Source organism: Salminus brasiliensis, chromosome 22 (assembly GCF_030463535.1).
Source record: "Salminus brasiliensis chromosome 22, fSalBra1.hap2, whole genome shotgun sequence".
Classification (NCBI taxonomy): Eukaryota; Metazoa; Chordata; class Actinopteri; order Characiformes; family Bryconidae; genus Salminus; species Salminus brasiliensis.
This window is the reverse complement of record NC_132899.1, coordinates 12,847,598-12,868,421: the sequence shown is the minus strand read 5'-3', so window position 1 is coordinate 12,868,421 and position 20,824 is coordinate 12,847,598. Positions and strand designations below refer to the sequence as shown.

General features: G+C 39.0%; 2 protein-coding genes across 2 annotated transcripts; both read left to right on the top strand.

Moving 5' to 3' along the window:
• Positions 1-2,680: 2,680 nt before the first annotated feature.
• ppa1a (inorganic pyrophosphatase 1a) lies at positions 2,681-9,808 on the top strand. The gene is made up of 11 exons (XM_072667278.1): positions 2,681-2,741; positions 4,551-4,615; positions 5,204-5,257; positions 5,997-6,116; positions 6,481-6,567; positions 7,511-7,637; positions 7,713-7,840; positions 8,006-8,091; positions 8,989-9,058; positions 9,280-9,319; positions 9,521-9,808. The coding sequence occupies exons 1-11, from the start codon at positions 2,681-2,683 to the stop codon at positions 9,547-9,549; spliced, it is 867 nt and encodes a 288-aa protein (XP_072523379.1). The 3' UTR covers positions 9,550-9,808.
• Positions 9,809-11,400: 1,592 nt separating this feature from the next.
• sar1aa (secretion associated, Ras related GTPase 1Aa) lies at positions 11,401-18,933 on the top strand. Its single transcript, XM_072667611.1, has 7 exons — positions 11,401-11,554; positions 13,638-13,710; positions 14,636-14,755; positions 14,869-14,934; positions 15,137-15,240; positions 15,338-15,469; positions 16,650-18,933. The coding sequence occupies exons 2-7, from the start codon at positions 13,653-13,655 to the stop codon at positions 16,764-16,766; spliced, it is 597 nt and encodes a 198-aa protein (XP_072523712.1). The 5' UTR covers positions 11,401-11,554; positions 13,638-13,652; the 3' UTR covers positions 16,767-18,933.
• The last annotated feature ends 1,891 nt before the right edge of the window (positions 18,934-20,824 follow it).

Here is a 20,824-nt window from a genome sequence, read left to right as displayed (position 1 = left end):
TTTCATGCGGAGTTTACCGTATCGTAGCAACAGACCCCGCCCCCAACCGGACAGCGCTAACCTACAGCCTTCAAACAGCCGCCAGAATTACACTGACTGCTACAGACCTGGGCTAAAGTCCCGATCACAGTCATATTATAACACAGTATAATGTGTTTATAAGACATCATTTAATTAAACAATAAATCTACAGCTGTAATGCGAACTGTCTTTAAATAAAAAGTAGTAAGTAAACACAGCCTATGTAGCTGCATACAGTCCTGTAAAAGTCTGAGAATCACCTCAGACTATTATATTAATAAAAATAATAATAATGTATATATTTACCTGTTGATTTGCTCTTAAAACACAAACAATTGAATACATTCCTATACATACATACATACATACACACATATCACAAAGTATAATTTTATGTATGTCAACTTTATGTATATCAATCCAAACATCTTTCAAGGAACGCCAGTATTATTTGAAGTTTTCATCCCATCCCATTTCACACTCCTGTGCACTGGCTGGGGTGTCCTAGACCTGTAGTGTCTGAGCTGAGGTGCATGAGGTGCACCTTATGACTGTAGAAAACCCAGCAGTGCTTTTCCACCTATTCTTTAATAGGACCTGCGTTGGAGGAGCTCTGATTGGTCGCAGCAGAGGGAGCTCCAGCCATTCAAGGGCCACAGGAGAGCAAGACGACGCTGGCCTGATTTGGATGTTACACCTGGAGGTGTCCTTGGTATTCCTACCAACCAGACCAAACGCACCTGGTTACAGAAGCTAACAGAGCATCCATGCTGATGTTGTTTATACATCTACACTGATTGAGCAGATCCTTGTAAACATTGCTACCTATGCACAGGGGTTCAGGTTAGTTTAGATGTGAGCTTTCCCTTGAGGCTTATGGTCTAAATCATGTGCTTTCCAACAACTGATAGGTCCCGCTTGGATTCATGGACTCCACAAGAAGGTAACCTGTATGTATTGAGGTGGACCACCAGTGAAGCCTTATGTGTCCATGACCCTGTCACTGGTTCACAGGTGGTTTCTTTCTTGAACCGCTTTTGGTAGGCACTGCATACCGGGAACACTCCAATGACCCGAAAGACATTAGTCAACAGTAGATGGAGCTGTAACACAGGTGACCTGGCACCTGCAGGGACAAGCTGCCATTATCTGCTGTACTCTAACCTTTTTTAAATGCTGAATTAAGGAACTCCCTGTAAACTATATTTATCAGACTATCATCTTCCATGCTGCTGTAGAGGTTCTCAGGTGGACCAGAGGGAAAAATGGAGGCATGCACCACTTTTACTCCCAGTGGATTTCACTGATGAATAATGTAACAACTCTACCTCCATATCTGAGAGTTACCATCTGTGTTTACTGAATGGTATTGCTCTACACACGTTTTATTTGTGTGTGTGGGGGGGGTCTGTTTTCTTAGATATATATATAAAAGCAATGGTTCTGCACAGAATCATGGACGTACAAAAAATGGCATGCTCTTTTCCTTGCTATATGGTTTGAAGAACCCCCAAAATCATTATAAGCAACACCAAAGGGGTTGTACTGTTCTTACATGTCTCAAAGGTTTGTTGACACCTGCCTACCCAATGTTCATCCAGAATCAGAAGTGTTCCTGGGGAGCTTGTCCCCATTTTACTGCAGTAAGTATTCTTTTGGGAAAGCTTTACCTTTAATGTTGGACCACTTCTACGAGGATCTGACGCAGGAACTTCAGTAAAATCAGCTTCTGATGTTGGATGATTAAATCTGGCTTTATCTATACACCATCATGTCCAAATGTGCCCTATAAATAGAGTAAAATCAAAGAGCTGAACACAACCTAATCCAAGCAGGACAGCCTAACTGGCTTAACTCTAACTCCCATCTCACCCATATGGTGCAGCCAGTCTGCTATTTCACCAGGTGAACTAATCCTGTGAGTTTAACCAAGAGGCCACACTCTCAGGTCCACTGTTACTGTTTTGTCCTTACCTGCAGTAGGATCAGAGAAAGGCCCGGGACAGGCATCTTCATATTAATGACAACATTTCCGATTCATAAGTAACAAACTTTACATTTTCATTTAAAATGAGGTAAATTGTCTTGGCTCTAATTGCAGTGCTCAGTGTTTTGTAATTGGGAAAGATGTACAGGAGCTATTATGTCAAACATGTGCTATAAATAAAGCTTTATAAAATTTGCTTCAGAGAAGTTGGGCCTGTATTTTACCTCCAGTCATTCACACAGTCACAACTAGATGTTCCTGTTATTCTTTACAAATTCTCTACTAATGCAGTAGATCATAGATCATGTTGTAGCATTTAACTGTAACTGTAAATAGAGTTAGAGGGGATATTTTAGAATATACAGCAAATATAAATCATATGTGACTTTCGGGAAGATCATACAGTTCTCAATTACATGATATTTTCATTAAAAAAAAATTAAATTAAAATCTTCCATGAACTCAGCAATAGGATGATGGGGTAATTCCTTTGAGACTCCTTTTTTTCCATTCCCACATGGTCTGTGGTTGGATAAGGAGGAGAGTGAAGGCTGCCTATTGGCTAAAGGGTCACGCATGTGTCGACTCAGTCCAGGAGGACTCCAGCCTGCTGGCTTATCACAGCATCCAGCACAGCTTTACAGGAGAACATCTGAGCCTGGCATTAAAAACATGAGCTTCACTATAGAGGAGAAGGGAAAACCAAATACACAGGATTACAGAGTCTACTTCAGTAAGTTGACCTCATGCACTGTAGTGATAGATGACTTCTGCTACACTGACAGGTTCTGAGATGGATTGGTGTGCAGGTACTTGTATGTGTAGTAACTGGAACTGGAACTTAAAATAGTCATTCTCAAGCCTAAAATTATTTTGTTGATCTGCAACAAATAATTGTTTCTTACCCATTAATTTGTTACACAGCAGTGTGTTAAAGTGTTGTTTGATAAGTAAACAAAAGACCATGTACGATTCTGCTTTCCACTGGGGAAAAAGCATCTGTTTGTGACAGTGACAGTTCAGAAAACAGACCTCTGCACTGGGAAGAATCAAATAAGATTAAATATTTCCTTTATTTATTTGAAGCATCAGAAATCCTGTATATGTCTTATTTAAGTTGCACTCTTCATCACTTTTGAAACTCAGCTCTAATCTGTGACCCAATGAAACACGTTAGATGTAAGAAAAAGAAACCACCATGTAAGCATTAGGGTTCCTAATCAAGGTTCTTATTAACCCAGTAATTATCCATACCTCAAATTTTAGACTTCCTTTGGTTTGTGTTCTCTTTCCTCAGCACAAATCTAAAGATGTTTTTAAAAAGATATTAATTCAAGCTTGATAATTGTATCTTATTCTCTGCTGTCGTTGTCTATTCGCTTCTGTTATCACTGTCCAAACAAACTTCCAAAATATTATTATAAATAACACATATGTTAGGGTTCATAAAGGGGGGGGTAGCAAGAAAGCAGCTGAGAGCAGCTCTGAAAACTCCATTTCCCAGAAACCCCAGCATTGATAACTGCTGATCAGACACACCTGCTAGGCTCTGCATAAAAGCTCTCCCAAACAGTTTGCTCAGTGCTGCACCTTTGTGGAGTGGCAGATGGTACACAGAAAGACAGAAGAAAAGAAAGAAAAAATGGGTTATTTAGGAGGAAATTCTAGGTTTAAAGTTCATTAATTTAAAATGTATTAATTTCTGTAAACAAGCTTTTTAGTTGCAGCCTTATTCTTAGCCCCAAGACTGAGGACAGTTTTGTGTTAAAATCTGTTTGTTGTTTATTGGCTCCTTTTGTTTGAGTAAGCTATTTTGAGTGTCTCCTTTGTCTCCCGTTCCTGCCTTCTTCCACTTCATTTCACACCTCCCCTGTCGTGCGGCGGTAACCCACTGCCCACACAAAGCAAAACACACCAAATCATTCTTGTTCCCTGTTCACTTTTCTAATTGCCAATTTCTTAGTTTATTTGTTATCTCCTTGTTTAAAATAAATAACTAAACCAGGAGCTTTTCTCTTGGGTCCAACACCCCCCATCCTGTAACTACATATTTGTTCTTTGTTTTACTTTAAAAAGCTCAAAGCTTAAAGCAATGGCAAATGGCAAAAAATGTTTGTATTACTTAATCTGTCACAAAATAAAATAAAAGTATTACAATGATATGTAATACAAGAGGTTACTGTGTGATATTTATGCAAAGTATAATTACACAGAAATGAACAAACATATTTTTTCATACTAAATGTAGTCATTGGACATGAATGTGTAAGTCACAGTTCTGGGCTTGTACTTGTCTGACCTAAAGTGGTGCAGATGAGTGACCAAAGCCAATTTCTTAGTCAACAAACACCTACAAACAAAAGAGATACAGCTATAAACCATTTTTATAAAACCCAGCATTTTTCTGTAACTATTTCAGACAATCAGAACATTTCTGAAAGTGCCTTACTTGTATTAGGCTACAGGATATAAGTTGCTTCAATTACAGAGCTCATTGACAATGGTCTTATCAGAATACTTGATGGTACAAACCTCTCCACAGAAAACTCGGATGGGAAATACATATCTCCGTTCCATGACATCCCTCTCTATGCAGATGAGGACAAGGTATGATAGATTTTATTCTAATCCATTTTCTTCATTATTGTTGAGTGTGACCCACACCCTGTATTTGAAAGGTCACTCTTTAAGCTGTAGTTCGTGTGAAAAAGTTTTTTAGATTAACGTTAGATCCTCATTTGAAACCCAGCCATATATAACTGCCTAATCTGCGTCCAGCAGACTCTCCCGAGTGTTTACCACATCTAGGCCTGTCTGTCCAGTGCAGTCCTCCTGCAATTTCACATTGATTTTCCACTGATTTTTCCCCCCTGCCTTAATTCTACTCTGCCAGGAGGAATTTAATTACCACTCTATCAGAACAGATTAACAGGCGTAAATGGCAGCAAGAACAGAAGGAATGTTGTCAGTGGTCACTCTGTGGCCAGATTGTCTAGGGCAGTGCAGGTTAAAATGAATCATGGAGCTACTTGTCTTTGCATTTATGATGGATTAAAATAAGTTTACTAATTATAGTATGTGCTTCTAATCCCACCACCGTTATTTCTGTTAATGAATCATTAGTTTTCCAAATTACAATTAGCAGTAGCTGTGTGAGAATCTTCCTCTTAATTACCTTTTAATGATTTTCACCAGAATATCTTTCACGCAGTTGTGGAGGTTCCCAGGTGGACCAATGCAAAAATGGAGGTATGTGCCACTCACACACATTCCCACATCACTGATAAATATGAACTGTATACTCTCTACATACCTGAGAGCTGCCACCTGTGCTTACTGAAATATACTACTATATATGTATGTCAGGTGTATGGCAAGTCTTTTTGATATGAAACAGCCTTTATTACTGAACATTGTTTGTGACATTTCTGTCACTGACATTTTTTCCGCTGGTCAAAGATGGTCAGAATTAGAATTAGAAACACACTTTACAGCTATTGCACAGCAGTAGAACAGATTTCAACTAGCATTGGACGGTATGTCCAACGTGTATCACAAAATTGTTCAGAAAATAAGACGTTAGCTGAGAGCAAGTTGTTAGATGAAGCTCTGTTCATCCCACAGAGTGTCCCACAGAGATGGCTAAATAAGGAGGAGGTTTGATTGAAATAAATTAGGAGTCCTTGGGAGTGGACACACATATGCTAGCCTACTGTTGTCAGCAACACATTAATGCTAAGCATTGTGCACTAATTGCAACCTTTGCATTTAACCAATTTCTGACAGTGAACACACATCTACACACTCACACAAGTGTATGGGGCAGTGAGAACACACATAGCTTGGTGTTGGCCATGGTGAACTTATGCTCGTTTGTGCCTGCTCCAGACCATCTCATTCTATCCACATTGCCTTTCTAGGGGAATCATACAAGAATTTGCTTTTGGGTATTTAATATATGTCAGTCTTGTATGTCCCTTTTTCCTAGATTGCAACCAAAGACCCCCTGAATCCCCTGAAGCAGGACATAAAGAAAGGAAACCTGCGTTATGTGTGTAACGTATTTCCTCATAAAGGTTACATCTGGAACTACGGGGCTATCCCTCAGGTGGGTTTATCCATTCTGCGCTCCTAATTATGACTTCGCACCTCTGCGTTTTAGTTAAACATACTAACAGTGATCATATAGAACCATTGAGAACATGCTGAGAAAAAGAACCCAGGGTTATTAGGGCATCCTATAGGCCAAAGTAATGTTTTACCTGCAGTCACCTGGTTCAGATAATTATATAATGAGTTAGGTGTGTGATGCTAAACTGTAAACATACTCCAGGATTTGGTATTTTCCTACTAATCTTTTATGAGTGGTAAAAGGTTATTATTTTAATGAACTTTTAAATGAATTTCTCTTCCATTTCTGTGATAACAGCAAATTATCAACTGATGTTTTTTTACTCATCCATTTAATTCAGACATGGGAGGATCCAGGACACAAAGATGGAGACACAGGATGCTGTGGGGACAATGACCCAATTGATATCTGTGACATTGGAAACAAAGTAAGAGAATGATGAGTATGAAAATCTTAATGCACAGAGGTAGGTAGAACTTTAACCCATATTTAAATAAAAGTGAAGTGAAACCTCAAGTACAAATAAAATCAGCTTAAATACAAAATAAGAAGCTCAAATTACTGAGATCACCATAAAACTGATAGTAGATATCTTGGAACATCCAGCACCTCTCAGCTCATAGCACATTATATCCAGTACATAGAGCAACAGGCATCAGTATGGGCCATTTAGGCCCTGGAGCCCAAACATCGGATCTTTATCGGCTGATTGGATTGAATTGTTGGGAAAAATATCCTGATCAGGCCATCTCTAATTCAAATTCACACACACACACACACACACACACACACACTGATTGGGTTTGTATTTCTTAATCCCTAGTTGGCTATTTGCCTCCTGGGCTTGGTCATAATTATCTTGGAGAAAATTTCAAAGTACATCTGACCTACTGTGACTTTTTGTGGTACACTGTCTGGATTTAAAATAAGGCAGTAATAGGTAGTATGAGTGATAAGCAGAGAAAGTCAGTGCCCAATCGATGCTGATCACAACGTGTAGTGCGGAGTGCTTTTACTCCACATCAGTTGGAATAGGATTCTTGTTGGGGTATTATGGTTATATAGATTTCAGGTAGACCCACAGGCCCACAACCATCTGTAGCCCCAGGGCCCACAAGCAGGTAAAAAGAGCCTCTGGGCATCAGTATCAGTTCCACAGACAAAAAGTACTGTGTTTGAATTCCTGAACACATTTTAACTCCCACACAACAGTGACTCATTTGCTTTTGAAGGAGAGAGACTCAGAAGGGCGTAAATTAAGCTGTGATGGGCATGACATTTGACGTTCAGTGTTGGGTAATTTATTTTAGAGCAGATGCTCGAGTCATTCTGGCTTTAAATGCCTCCTCCTCATTTCTGACTCTATGCAGGTGTGCACTCGTGGAGAAGTCATTCGTGTGAAAGTGCTGGGGACGCTGGCACTGATAGACGAGGGGGAAACAGACTGGAAAGTCATTGTCATTAATGTTGAAGACCCTGAGGCTGAAGACTTTAACGGTGAGTGAGAAACTTCACTCTGCACTGATCCAGAACTGTTTCCAGCTCACTGGTGGATGTGCTGTGTTTCAACAGATATTGATGATGTGAGGAGGCTGAAACCAGGCTATCTGGAAGCCACAGTGGACTGGTTCAGAATGTACAAAGTACCAGATGGCAAACCAGAGAACCAGTTCGCTTTTAATGGGGAATTCAAGAACAGGGTAATTTGAGGCAGAATTGGGATGACTCAGTATTGAGGTTTTGTAGAATATTCATCATTGCTTTGCTTAAAATGAACAATTAACTCATTAACTTGATTCATTTAACATTCCACAATTCAGTTTGTGGAAGCTATTTGTCACATAAGGATCTCTGTTCATCTCCAGGACTTTGCCATTAAGACTGTAAAAGACACCCATGGATACTGGCAAGCTCTAATATCGAAAAAGACTGAAGCAGGGGAGCTCAACTGGTAATTATCTTCTCATTATTGTGAATCAGCCAGTATTTAATATGCCCTGGGAAATAAGCAAAGTTCACACAGCAGGTAAAGTGTCATAAATCCACCAAATACGATGTTTTGTTTTAGGCTGTTCACACGATATTTGTAATGTGACCTATATCTGACGTTCGTCTGAACAGTTCATGCTCCTAAACTGACGCACATGTGCAAAAGAGCAATGCCTCAAGTAAGGCTTCAGTTTCATCTTCGCCAGCTTCCAAGGAGCTATTGTGGAGTTCCAGTGCCTGCATGGGATGATCACAGAGAATGTGTTCAAGCGCGCTGTAAAAAAAGACATATTACTCATAGGTCACTTTTTTGGGTTGCATGCTTGGTTTCTTTAAACTTCCCTTTTAGTTTTTTATTTTCCTTTGACAGCGCCCTCCTGTGGCCACGTTTGGCCATTTCTTTAGAACTGTATTGAAACATGGAGCGGTTGTGATATGTGCATTCTAATTTCGTTTGAAGAAACATCACCCCAAATATGTTAAAGCTGAAAACCTCCCTCACTGCTGTCATTCATTTTCCCTTCTCCTCGACATAAAAGTCACAAGAATTCCTACCTGCTGTGTGAACGTAGCCATATTGTCCCACACTGTCCCACAAAGGTACTAAATGAATGTACATTCAATTGACATGCTGTATCAACAAGATTAGAGAATTGATTTTTGAGTGTTTTATGTGTTGATGACTTAAAATAAATAAATACATAAATAATAAAATAATTATAAAAGTGTGGGTGTTAGGTTAGGTGAGTTAAGGTTCTCTTTGTCTCATATTGCATTTTGTTTAAAGGTGTAATGGATGAACTGTGTTGGAAGATTGTGGTTGTCACTGTTTCTGCTTTATTCTTATTATCTCCTCCAGCATGAACACCTGCGTCACAGATAGCCCATTCATCTGCTCCAGCGACGACGCCAAAGGCATCGTGGACTCAGTGAGTGCTTTCAGCTCTGTTTAGCAAAGCTACATTCAGACGCAAAAGAGATTTACCATGAGCTCATTTTCCTCATCTCTTAACAGCAAAGCAATAGCAGAGAAAATTTACCCAGATGACTAGATTTCAGAATAGTGAAATTCATAAAGAATATACAAATCCCTGAAATGTCTCTAGTAGCTTCTATGAACATTGATCCATTATCTACATTTTCCCATCAGGCAAGTGCGTATGGTGATGCAGAACCTATCCCGAGCTCAGGTAGGTCATCTTTATACAACCATCAAAACCTGGGCAGTCTCTGCAGTTGTTATTTTACAGACAGTGCATACTGCAGTAGTCAACACAATGGCCCTGCATGGTTATGGTACTCCATTCTCAAAAATACATTACACTAATAGATTAATTCCAAGATTTTTTTATTTAATGATTATATATTTTTATTCTTGTCTGTCTTTTCAGCTGATAAATGGTACTACTACAGCAAGTAGCCATCAAGGAGCTGTGGGTGACAGATTAACAAATGATTTAGGCTTCATTTAGCTAATCCTGCCAATATGCTTAATGTACTGAAGCTGTAGTTATTGCTTTCCGACCCATTTGAAACAACGCAGCCACATTTACGGACACATACATTTGCTTAATTGACTGAAGAAATGGCTTATGTCTGACAGAAGATGATCAGGAACTCTACTCAGTTCAGTTAATAACCATAACCGTGCTCTGCAAGGACTGAAGAGGTTTGGACTTGTGTATCAGATGTGAATAAAGTTTTCTGCCATGTATGAAACTGTAGTTGTGTATGGCTTTATCACTGTAACAGCACTGCGCAAACGTTGCAGACTTCCCTCTGTTCATTTAATCCTCAGTCAAAGTAACTATTACATTCCAGTTATTCATTTTTTAGGGCCAGAAAAAAAACGAATTATTGTTATTAATGTATTTATTAGAAAATGATACAGAATGTTTGACACATATGAAGTGGCCATCCTTTACATCTGTCACAACTTATATTTGTTTTACAGAAATCTGCAGAGATTTCTTTTTCTCAGTAAGAGCTTCTTGATCTGTTCCACATCTTTTTAGACCCACCGTGTTGAGTTGTCATCTCACAGCGGAGGAATCTAACAAAAACACCTTACTTTATTTTCCTTTGACTTTTGCATTCTCTGTGCAAGAGGATTATCTTTTATCAATTTCCTCAAATGTATCTTAAACATGAATAACTTGTACTTAAAGGCTGTTTGATTGGACTATAAATAAATGAATAGTGTTCTCTGACATTTAGACTAGTTATATGACTATTTGGACTAGTTATATGACTATTTAGACTAGTTATATGACTATTTGGACCAGTTATATGACTATTTAGACTAGTTATATGACTATTTGGACTAGTTATATGACTATTTGGACTAGTTATATGACTATTTAGACTAGTTATATGTCTGAAAGAGACTCTAGACATGCACAGTCTTTCAGCGCCTAATGAATACACATATAACTCTACATATGTTAGAGGTGAATTAGAAAGCTACTTAGGTGGTAGAACTTGAGATCTGAGATCTGATAGTCCAAAATGAAAAACATCATAGACACCACAAAGATGCAGTGCCATATGTTTCAGGCTGTAAAATGAGCAGCAAAGTTCAACATTGATTGCTTTACAATAATTATCACCATCATATACAGTAAAGAGGTATTAGGATGATGAGGAACAAGAGAAACAGGATCAGACATCATATTTACAACGTAAAAAGTCAGAAAAAGGTGCTTTGATGGACAAGCCAGTTTTGTTATCATACAGCACGCGGCGCTGAAGCGCTTCACCTTTTCACTTCACCGAGGAGAAGAAGCGCAGATCGGACTACTCACTTCGAAGAACCGACTCTTTTGAAATGTCCGTTTTGATGACTCGTACGTCGGATTGAACGTTTTGATGACTCGTACGTCGGATTGAACGTTTCATTTTAATCTATTAAAATTAAAGCGAATATCTAACCATTAGACCTACCCTACTATCTGCCCCAACAACATTTTTTGAGGCAGACATGTCCCCTTCCTGTGACTGCTTCACCACGTTTACAATTCATCATCCTAATGATACCAATGTAGCTAACCAGCGTAGTAACAAAAGGGCGTGTTTTTACCATTGTTTACTAGTTGCAATGTAAAAAGAACACACACTTTATGACTCCCACTTTTATAGTTTAGGTTTTAAGTTATGGTTTAAGTTTTATAATGTATGACGGTACCTTCGTGATGGTGTGTCGATTTGTCTGAATCACTTAAACGAGTCATTCAAAAAGAACGATTCATCAAGGAATCGATCGTCGCCGCTGTCTATGGTTGCCACGGACGCCGTCTCCTCTCAGCGGCGCCGTTAGCGAGTGAGCTAACGGGTAATTTCTGCAGTACAGAAGACATTAACAGCCACCACAACTCAGCCGAGGACACCGTGACACCCGGTGAAGCAGTTGTTGTGCACATAAAAAGGTGAGGGCACATAAAATACTGCTGTGTTGAATTCTGAGAACGAACCGGAGAGCAGTAACGTTAGCTAGCTAACTAGCCTCCCTGGCTAACCAGCTATTGATGGCAGCTAACAGGATAACGGAGGCCGAGGCCTCGGATTAAACCGTAAAATAGCTGCCTGTGTAGGAGGGCATTGTACAAACCTAGCTAGAACTAGCCAGCTATATTAGTCAAAACGGTGTAATGTGTTAGTTCTGCAGTCCCGGGATGAGCCGAGAGTCTAACCGCTGAGCCAGCTCGCAGCTGTAGGGGAATGGACGCTAGCTAGCTAACTGTCGCTAATGAAAAACTCGCTGGCTAAGACAAGTTAGCTGACAGCTTTTCTTAGGGGGTGTCTCGACAGTTTGGCACTTTAGTTTATTTAACGTGACAGTTCTCCAGACAAATACTGCATGTGCACATCTCTCAGCAGTGGGGGGTTGGAAAAACGCCCTGGGCCGTCCCACCACTCCTACCATCGTCCACACAGTGAATCCTGAAACCGCCCAGAGGAAACTAGCACTACTTGCTTAAAATATCAGTGTAAGGAGTGGGTTAGTAGCTGACTACTACATTATTAAGTAAGTGACTGCAAGTTGGTAGTCAGAATTAGATATCTGGCTAAACGTGACAGACAGTCTATTGGCAGATACCGTTTAATTGAAGGATTTCTTGTTAGACGTTACAGCTAATGTTCCACATACGTCCACTATAGGAGAGTGTAGTAAACGAAAGCCAGCTGTACATTTAAAACTACGGGGGATCTACGGGATATAATTACAGGATTTAATATTCACGTGAGTGAAGGTAAGAGGGTAAAATATGGGAGAATCCCTGGAAAAGCCTCAAGATTGACAGGTGTGTGCATGTATAGCTAGTATATATAGTCTTCTCGTATTTGCTTGGGAGAGGTCAGTGCTGCGGACAACAGCTGCTGCTATTCTAATGATCCTGTTCGGATGAAATCTAAGTGACCTGTCATCAAACACACCAGCTTTAGTGAGAAGCTGCTGAGAGCTACAGAGCCTATTAGAGCCTTGAAGCCTTTATCATTTGCCGCTGTAAACACTGCTGTCTGCAGGTGCAACTGTACACCTGTTGTCAGGTACAATGCAATTTTAGATTTTAAGATCACGGTTCTGATTTTAGTGTTTTATGTCTAAAATGGCTTGATTTTACTCTACAAATGTTCTACACATATTACAAATAGGCATGACCGTACAGGTCTTACAGAACAGGGCTGGGTTTCCCAAAGGCATCATGACACAAAGGTGAAGCTTAAAGAAATAGTTTAGTGAAAAATCAAATAATTGTAATTAATCACTGACCCCATGTGCAGTGATCAACCAAGACATGTTTGGTGTCTGACGTTTGCTTCTTTTGTTTAAGCACAGGAAAGCTTAGGCTCATGCTGATCATCAATCTAGTCTCTGTAAATACAGGTTTAAAACATCTCTCAACCAGCTCAAACGCATTGATTTTCTTTTGTTTCACACAGAGATGTAGTTTTAAACACGATATGACTTACTTTAGTGTATAAAAACATAAGTATACCTCCACATAGTTGAACCACTGTATGTGTGTATATCATTTGCAGATTGTGGTCCAGCTTGAAAGTGACACAGTACTAAAAGGATATAATGCAGGTATATTTTAGCATTAAGGTTTAGAGAAGATCTATGTCATTTTACTAAATCATTAAAACAGACTTGTTTACAATGTAGATGATTTTGGGAGAAAATTAAGTAAAATTATGGACTGTATTTACAAAAGATAAGATTTGTCACTGTTTAAGTCCAGTGATGGTTAGCAACATGAGCCGAGCATCTTCGTTGTAATTTAAAGAAGCACACGTCTCAGATGCCAAACGTGCCTTGACTGAGGTGATGAATCACATTAATTTGATTTGTCTTAATTGAATATTTCTTTAAATGGTTAAGTGAGCATAATACTGAACACCGTGTGCAGTTAATTAAATCGTTTTTCTGAAGCAGTTCTCTTCTGCCTGATCACTTTTATTACTCTTGTGGGATTCCTTTTTGCAAATGACTTTTATTTCTTGCAGGAGACACAACCCACAATGTCCTTTATATTTGACTGGATCTACCGAGGCTTTAGTGGTGTACTACAGTTCCTTGGTAAGTTTGTAGTACTTATTACTCACTGTAATTGTGAGTTTAGCGATGTGCTGAGTTCGATTAAAAGCGAGAGCAAACAGACCCAGATGAACCTGTCTATTAAATATGCCTAAGAAAACAGTTGAAAACACTCCTAAGACCATTCACTGGACTTTGTGCTCTCAGATGTGAGGTTTTATCTTCTTAAATGTGTGGTTAGTGGGAACATGGTCTGTGCTCTTGTGTTTAACCTGCTAGCTATCTTCTCTCAGCCTAAGTAGTTGGGTACTTGTCCAAATATGGCAGAACCTCGCAGTCTCATATGTGGTCTCATTTCTTCTTTCTGTTACTCCAACACCAGTCGCTCGACTTCACTCTCTCCGACAGTTTTTATCATTAACACTCCTGTCAGTAGCTCACTGGGCTGTCTGATGCTTGGTGTATTTGTGGCTAATCTAGCAAAATAGCTTAGCAAGTAGGCTATAGAGCCAACACTACAGGGACAAAATCTGAGTAATTCTCGTCTAAACATTTATAATTAATAATAATTTATAATTAGTCAGCCAGACTTTATTTTTTCTGTAGAGAGCTTATCCTGCTAACTATGCTAAGGCTAACCAGCTTCTCAGTTTAAGATTTGCAGTTGTCAGACTGATGTTTTAACATTTATTGAATGATTTGATTTACTCTGTGAGCAAACTAAACTTTGATCGTTTTTTTGTTTTAAAATAATGCAGGATGAGATTGTGGTTCCTGTACATAAACATAGAACCATCTATGCTACTTGTGTAACTTGTGTTCCCTGTATTACCATATACTGCAGTGACATTTTGAGATGACCATAAGCTTAAGCACTTGGCCGCAGTGTCCAGTAAACTGTCACTGGTAACGGGACAACCCTAGTTCAGAAAGGCTTCCACCAACTTGAAACTCTCTTTCTTGATAGGTCTGTATAAGAAATCGGGGAAGCTGGTGTTCCTAGGGTTGGATAATGCAGGGAAGACGACTCTGCTGCACATGCTGAAGGATGACCGGCTGGGACAGCATGTGCCTACATTACATCCTAGTAAAGAACACAACACATCAGCATTCCCAGTTCATTAGCTGCTGTCTATAGTATTCATGTTTATATCCGTCTGAAGAGTCTGCATTTGATTGATCCCTTTGTTTATTTTCCAGCCTCAGAAGAGCTAACCATTGCTGGAATGACATTCACTACATTTGATCTTGGTGGTCATGTACAAGGTCAGACTTAACATTCATGCTTATTTTTGTGTAAATAAGTCAAATTGGGTCACACATTTCTTAACATATTTAATCTACATTGTAATGAAACTAATTAAATAAAAAACAGGGTTTTGGGGCTGAAGTGTATCTGAACATCTGTCCATTCTGATACACTCGCAGAGGCATGCAATCACTTGTTATTGTGCTGTTCTTCCTCCAGCCAGGAGAGTGTGGAAGAATTATCTGCCAGCTGTGAATGGTGTGGTATTTCTTGTTGATTGTGCCGATCATGAGCGTCTCACTGAGTCAAAGGTTGAGCTTGATGTAAGTTTACAGTCTTCAGGTTCACAAATTTATGTCTGTCCAATGTTTTTATTTATTTTTGTATCTTTTAAACATTAGTACTCCCTTGTGTCACCAGGCACTGCTGTCAGACGAGACTATATCTAATGTGCCGATCTTGGTGTTGGGGAATAAAATCGATCGCCCAGAGGCAGTGAGTGAAGGGAGGCTACGAGAAGTCTTTACTCTTGATGGACAGACCACGGGGAAGGTCAGAGTCTAGGACACACAGACTACAGTACACACTGTATCTAATGGTGTGTCTGTGTGTGTCTGTGTGTGTGTGTGTGTGTGTGTGTTCTTTTATTTATTTTTATATATGCAAAATGGCCACTAGCTTAATTCATTTTATGCTTTTTATTATTTTCCTTGGATACAAACACTGCACGAGTTCACTTCACAAGGGGTGGAAGATCATCACTATTTGGATACATGGCATTTACCTTGCAGGAGCACCTGCAAATAAGGAGCTGTATTCATATGAGAGGTTTTTCATCTGTACAGGCCAGCACAAGAGAAGCACTTTTCGTGATGCTCTCAGTACATGCACTCGCACTACAAAGGCAAGCTTATTACAAAATGAACCAATCACGCAAGTCACTGGCAGTTGTTCGCTTATACACACAGGGCTCATTTTCTGTATTTTATGTGTTTAATGTGATTTGATTCTACTGGGCTCCAATATGGTCTATTACACTGATTTGGCTTAGAACAATACAAGCAAATCAAAACACTGCTCAAAACCAAGTGCTTTTACACATAACTCAACACAAAATGTGAAATATTTCTTATAAAACCTCACTTATTCTGTGTTTAGCTCATTTTTTGTTGTTAAGTGAAGTCATAGATAATGGCTTCGTTTTGGGCGGGGAGGACTTATTGCCAAGAAAACGTAGTACATTTAAGACGCTCCCCTAATGAGATGCAGTCTTATTAGTATTTTGCTCTTATCACCTCACTCTTATATGAGGTGAAGTTAGCTTTTTTAAAAAGCTGGTGGTGTTTCTCCGGTGCAGACCATGTGAAGATAAACCCAGGTTTGTCTTAATTTTGCAGTTTTTCCTTCGCAAATCGAAACCCTTTTATTACCTGCTGGAGGAGCTCTGACGCATGCAATTGGACACTAAATACGGGGTGTAGCTGCAACCAAAAACCTTTGTTCCAACGTGAGGCGACATCTGCCCCATGTAAATGGAATCCCGACTAAATAGAGCTTAGAACATACAAGTTTAGATTTCATGGTTTTCATTTTAAAAAAGTAGCAAATTGACTGATGGGGTGGACTGTGTTTCAGTGTTTTCAATACTGTACTGAAATCATTACACCCTTAATCCAATGACCTTATGTGCTGTGAGTAAACACTGTATCTTCTAAATATGTTCTGCTTCCAGGGAAACATGTCACTGAAGGAGCTGAGTGTGCGTCCGTTGGAAGTGTTTATGTGCAGCGTCCTGAAGAAACAGGGCTATGGAGAAGGTTTCCGCTGGCTCTCTCAGTACATTGACTGAGTTTTCTCATGAAAAAGATTCCTACTTCTGAGTTCTGATGAGCAGTGGAGACTGAGCACTTTGATAAAGGGGCCCAGGAAATGCACTGGGTATTGGCTTAAAGACACTCATTCACTGAGTCCAAAACCCTCAACAGATGTGATTTCATGTTGTCATCTAAAACCTAAAACATATAAAAGTATGTAACTTTCTAATTTGGGCCGGTCAGCCATTCATGTCAAGTCACACATATGTACACTATTTCTGCAGTGTGTCTGTGTATGTGTGCTCATATGTGACAAAATTTACTGTAATGTAAGATTTATTTGGTGTGGTCATAGCAGTTTAAGTTTAGGACTGGAGCACTGTTTCTGCTGGAGTAGTACATACTGGCAAAATGACATAGATGATGTAGATGGTACCCAAAAAGCATTGTGTAATAACAAAAATCTCAGAAGGCAACTTGGAGAACAGAAATGTAATGCAAGTCACTCCCAGTAGTAGGGTGTTCACTCCCATTTGTGAAGGGGCTGTGATTCAGAACACTGTGGTCATTTCCCTGCATAAAAGCATCTGTTAATTGTAGAAATGGCATATCAGTATTAATGAGCATCTGTATCAGGTCAACATCACCAGAAGATGCTGGGGGGTGGGGGTTAGAATAAATCTGATCTGATCTTGTAAGAAATCCATCCTGAAATAGCACACACTCATGCTGTGTGATGTATTGTTGGCTGAGTGTTGGCTTTCAGTGAGGTAGCTGAGTGTTTAAGTTGTTTAGATAATATCGGGACAGGATTGGCCCGAAACCCAAGATTTTCAGTATTGTTTAAAAAAGAAAAAGTATTATATAATGGCTAGTAGGTAGAGCTGGGCGATATTGTAAAAATACATCACAATATTTAAAGACATTTTCATGATACACCATATTTATCACTTCACGTAATCACCAACAAAACACATCAGCAGCAACAGATTCCTAAAAACTACTATTTAGATACTCTTCCATCCTGTGAATACAGTGATTTGTTTATATTTAACATCTCCTGGACTTCATCTAATCAAACCAGTCTAATTACACTGTTTGTAATGAGACTCACAGTTGACCAGTGTTCTTTAAGCACTAACAATATCCTCAATATGCTAAGAAAAGCACATTGTGTATCATGATAACAAAGTTTATCACAATAAATATCACCATATGAATCTGACTGTGCTGGACAGCAGCCCCCTAGGACCGGGAGTGAATGCCCCAAGACTATGATAAACACTCGTATGCAAAAGTTTGGGTACACCTGGTCAGATGAAATGTACTAAGTTATACTTAAGTTACTTAAGCATGTAATTTGACCAGAGGTATATGGCTGTGTGTTGCATATGGCTATGTGTGGGGTAGTGTGTGACTGTAATACTTGATTTTAATTGACTGAATTAGAGAAAGTGTGTAGTATTTATCTAGGTGATGAATGTTAATCATTAATGAGTTAATGACATAATGAGATTAACAATGAGAGTACTTGCAGCCTCTAGACCGTCGTTATTTTGTACTTGGCTACCATTATTATTATTATTATTATTATTATTATTATTCAGTATATATTTGTAAAGCAATAACACTTCACCTCTGTGTGAATAGTTAAAGAATGCAATGGAAAGAAAATCCTGTTCTGCAGACGTTTTACACTGATGTCCATGGCTGTTTAAATTTGTATAGACCTTCAGGCCGTAGCGACACCTCATAGACCTCCTGTGTCATATGGGGTGATGCAAACATGACAAAGTATGGCTAGCTTCTGAAATACTAATCTAATTTTCTCTGAAATGTTCTAAAGTAATATATTAAAGTGTACAGTCTATGTGTCATATTGTAGATACTGTTCATACTCGGTTCTGAGTTCTAGATATTCTTGCTGTGTTGCAGAGTTATGTGTCTAAGGATTCATCTAAGATGCTGCAGGTATTTAGTGAATATCAGCCGTTTGGTTTTTAAGCACTGATAGGAGAGTATGTGCAGCATTAAGTAGCTAATGAATGTGGTTCTCCTTTATCAGTGTTTGCACACTTGTAAATATTGTATAATGAAGTCCATATGTGTTTCTACACTTCATAGCCTTCAACTGAATCCAGGTATTTAAACATAACTGATTATGTACAAGAAAATGTCATCTATAAATTTTGAACAATCCAACTGTGCTTCTGGGCTCTGATTTTAATATATTTTACACTCCAGTCAGGAGGAACGAAGGGTTAAAAATGAGAGGAGTGGATTAAAGGTGCCTTTGGTTCAACTTAAAACTTCTTTTCGCAAGATAAGGGTTGGCACATGCTCTCTAATTGCGGATGAAATGAGATTTTCAGAAAGAAAAAAAAAATAGACTCCGGGGCTAATTGGAGATCATTCCACAATGTGGCAGTGGGAAATGCTGTAAGAGAGGAATGATTACACGCCAGCTGAAATGTAGAGATGTAAAGATGTAGAAGGCTGCAAATAATTCTGCAGTGAAAAGTAAAGAGCAGGTTGGCCAAATATTCTTCCCAACTGAGGAGAATAAGCGTTGGTATGCTGTTGCATTAACAAAAAAGTGGATGTTATCCCACCATCCTTTAATCTGAAAATGGCCAAAAGCCTCGTTATTTGGGAGAAAATATTTTCTCTAACCATCTGGTGAGAAAGGGGCTCTTAAAAACCAGGGACCGAATTCACAAAATCTTAAGTTCTTAAATATTCTCGTAATTATTTTTTAATTATAATTATCGTTTTTATGCTGTGTTTCACAGCTTATCATAGACAATGGCAAATAATATTTTTAATTTTCCAATATTAGTTAAACTTGTGCTTTTGCGAGCAAACAGAATCATATTGTACCCCCACTTAAACTCAAGCTGTTGGTTAGTGGTGTTTACTTCAGTTCTGAGCCAATATTTTATATATATAACATTTTTTGAAATGGCAGGCTTTAGACTTCTACTTATAGGTATAGTCTCATTTACCACTGTAAATGTTGGGAGGTACTAAAAACAGCCCTGCAGTTTCAGATCAGTAATTAAAGCAGTGCATTTCAGCAGTTTATTCTGAGGCAGCACATTACAGTCATCAATTTCCTGCTGAATCAAAGCCTAATATTAGTCTGTAATGCTGTAAACACTAACAGCATTTATTACCGTTGTTATTTCTCATTTAGTGACAGTTACAGCAAATGCAGAGTGGTTAAAAATTGAATTAGTGGATTAATATTTGAGACCTTCTGATTTATTCACCCAGGCTTATAATATCCATTCCAACATAAATTCTCAGATAAGTGAAACAACACGACTGTGTAAGGCAGTGAGGAGAGGAGAGGTGCAGTTTTATTTTTCCCCACAGGGGGCAACCAGAGACCAGTGAAGTTTTCCAGCTTTGGTTGGGAAGAATATCTCTTTCATTTTGAAACAGGTTCTCTACCAAAACCATTCAGTCATAACATTAAAACCACCGGAAGTGGAAGTAAATGACATGAACTCTCATTACTGCCCCTGTCATATTAGGCAGCTAATGAACAGTATGTTCTTTAAGTTGATGAGGTGGAAGCAGGAACACTGATTTGAGATACTTGACAAGAACTAAATTGTGATGGCTAGATGAGTCAGACCAGTCAGAAGGACAACTGGTAACAACTGGTAAACAAGAATCACTGACAATTCATGGAGGCCCCACTTCACAAGTTACAGGACTTAAAGGATCTGCTGCTAACATCTTGACGCCAGATACCACAGGACCTTTTTTAGAGGTTCATTCCTTGACAGGTCAGAGCTGTTTCAGCAGTATGAGGGGGACCTTCACAATAAAAGGCAGGTGGTTTTAATGTTACGCTTATCAGTGTACAGGATCATTTGTAAAGAACCCTATATAGCAGGCAGTTGTCATTATTCTTTATGTAATTGTGTATAAATATTTACTACAGAAACACTGAAGAACCCTTTCAGATGCCTTGACTGTAGTTTATTTGCTTCATCAACCTGCTACTTGTGATGTTTTGTCTTTTTCACATGTGATACTTCACCTCTACAAACTTACAGTCTAACAAACCCAAACCCAACAA

Bases quoted from the DNA above. Each gene is read 5' to 3' on its own strand.
- ppa1a (XM_072667278.1), top strand. From the start codon at position 2,681: ATGAGCTTCACTATAGAGGAGAAGGGAAAACCAAATACACAGGATTAC. The intron at 6,117-6,480 runs GTGGGTTTATCC...CATTTAATTCAG, and splicing joins ACTACGGGGCTATCCCTCAG to ACATGGGAGGATCCAGGACA. The intron at 6,568-7,510 runs GTAAGAGAATGA...GACTCTATGCAG, and splicing joins TCTGTGACATTGGAAACAAA to GTGTGCACTCGTGGAGAAGT.
- sar1aa (XM_072667611.1), top strand. From the start codon at position 13,653: ATGTCCTTTATATTTGACTGGATCTACCGAGGCTTTAGTGGTGTACTA. The intron at 14,756-14,868 runs GTAAAGAACACA...TTTATTTTCCAG, and splicing joins TGTGCCTACATTACATCCTA to CCTCAGAAGAGCTAACCATT. The intron at 15,241-15,337 runs GTAAGTTTACAG...TTGTGTCACCAG, and splicing joins AGTCAAAGGTTGAGCTTGAT to GCACTGCTGTCAGACGAGAC.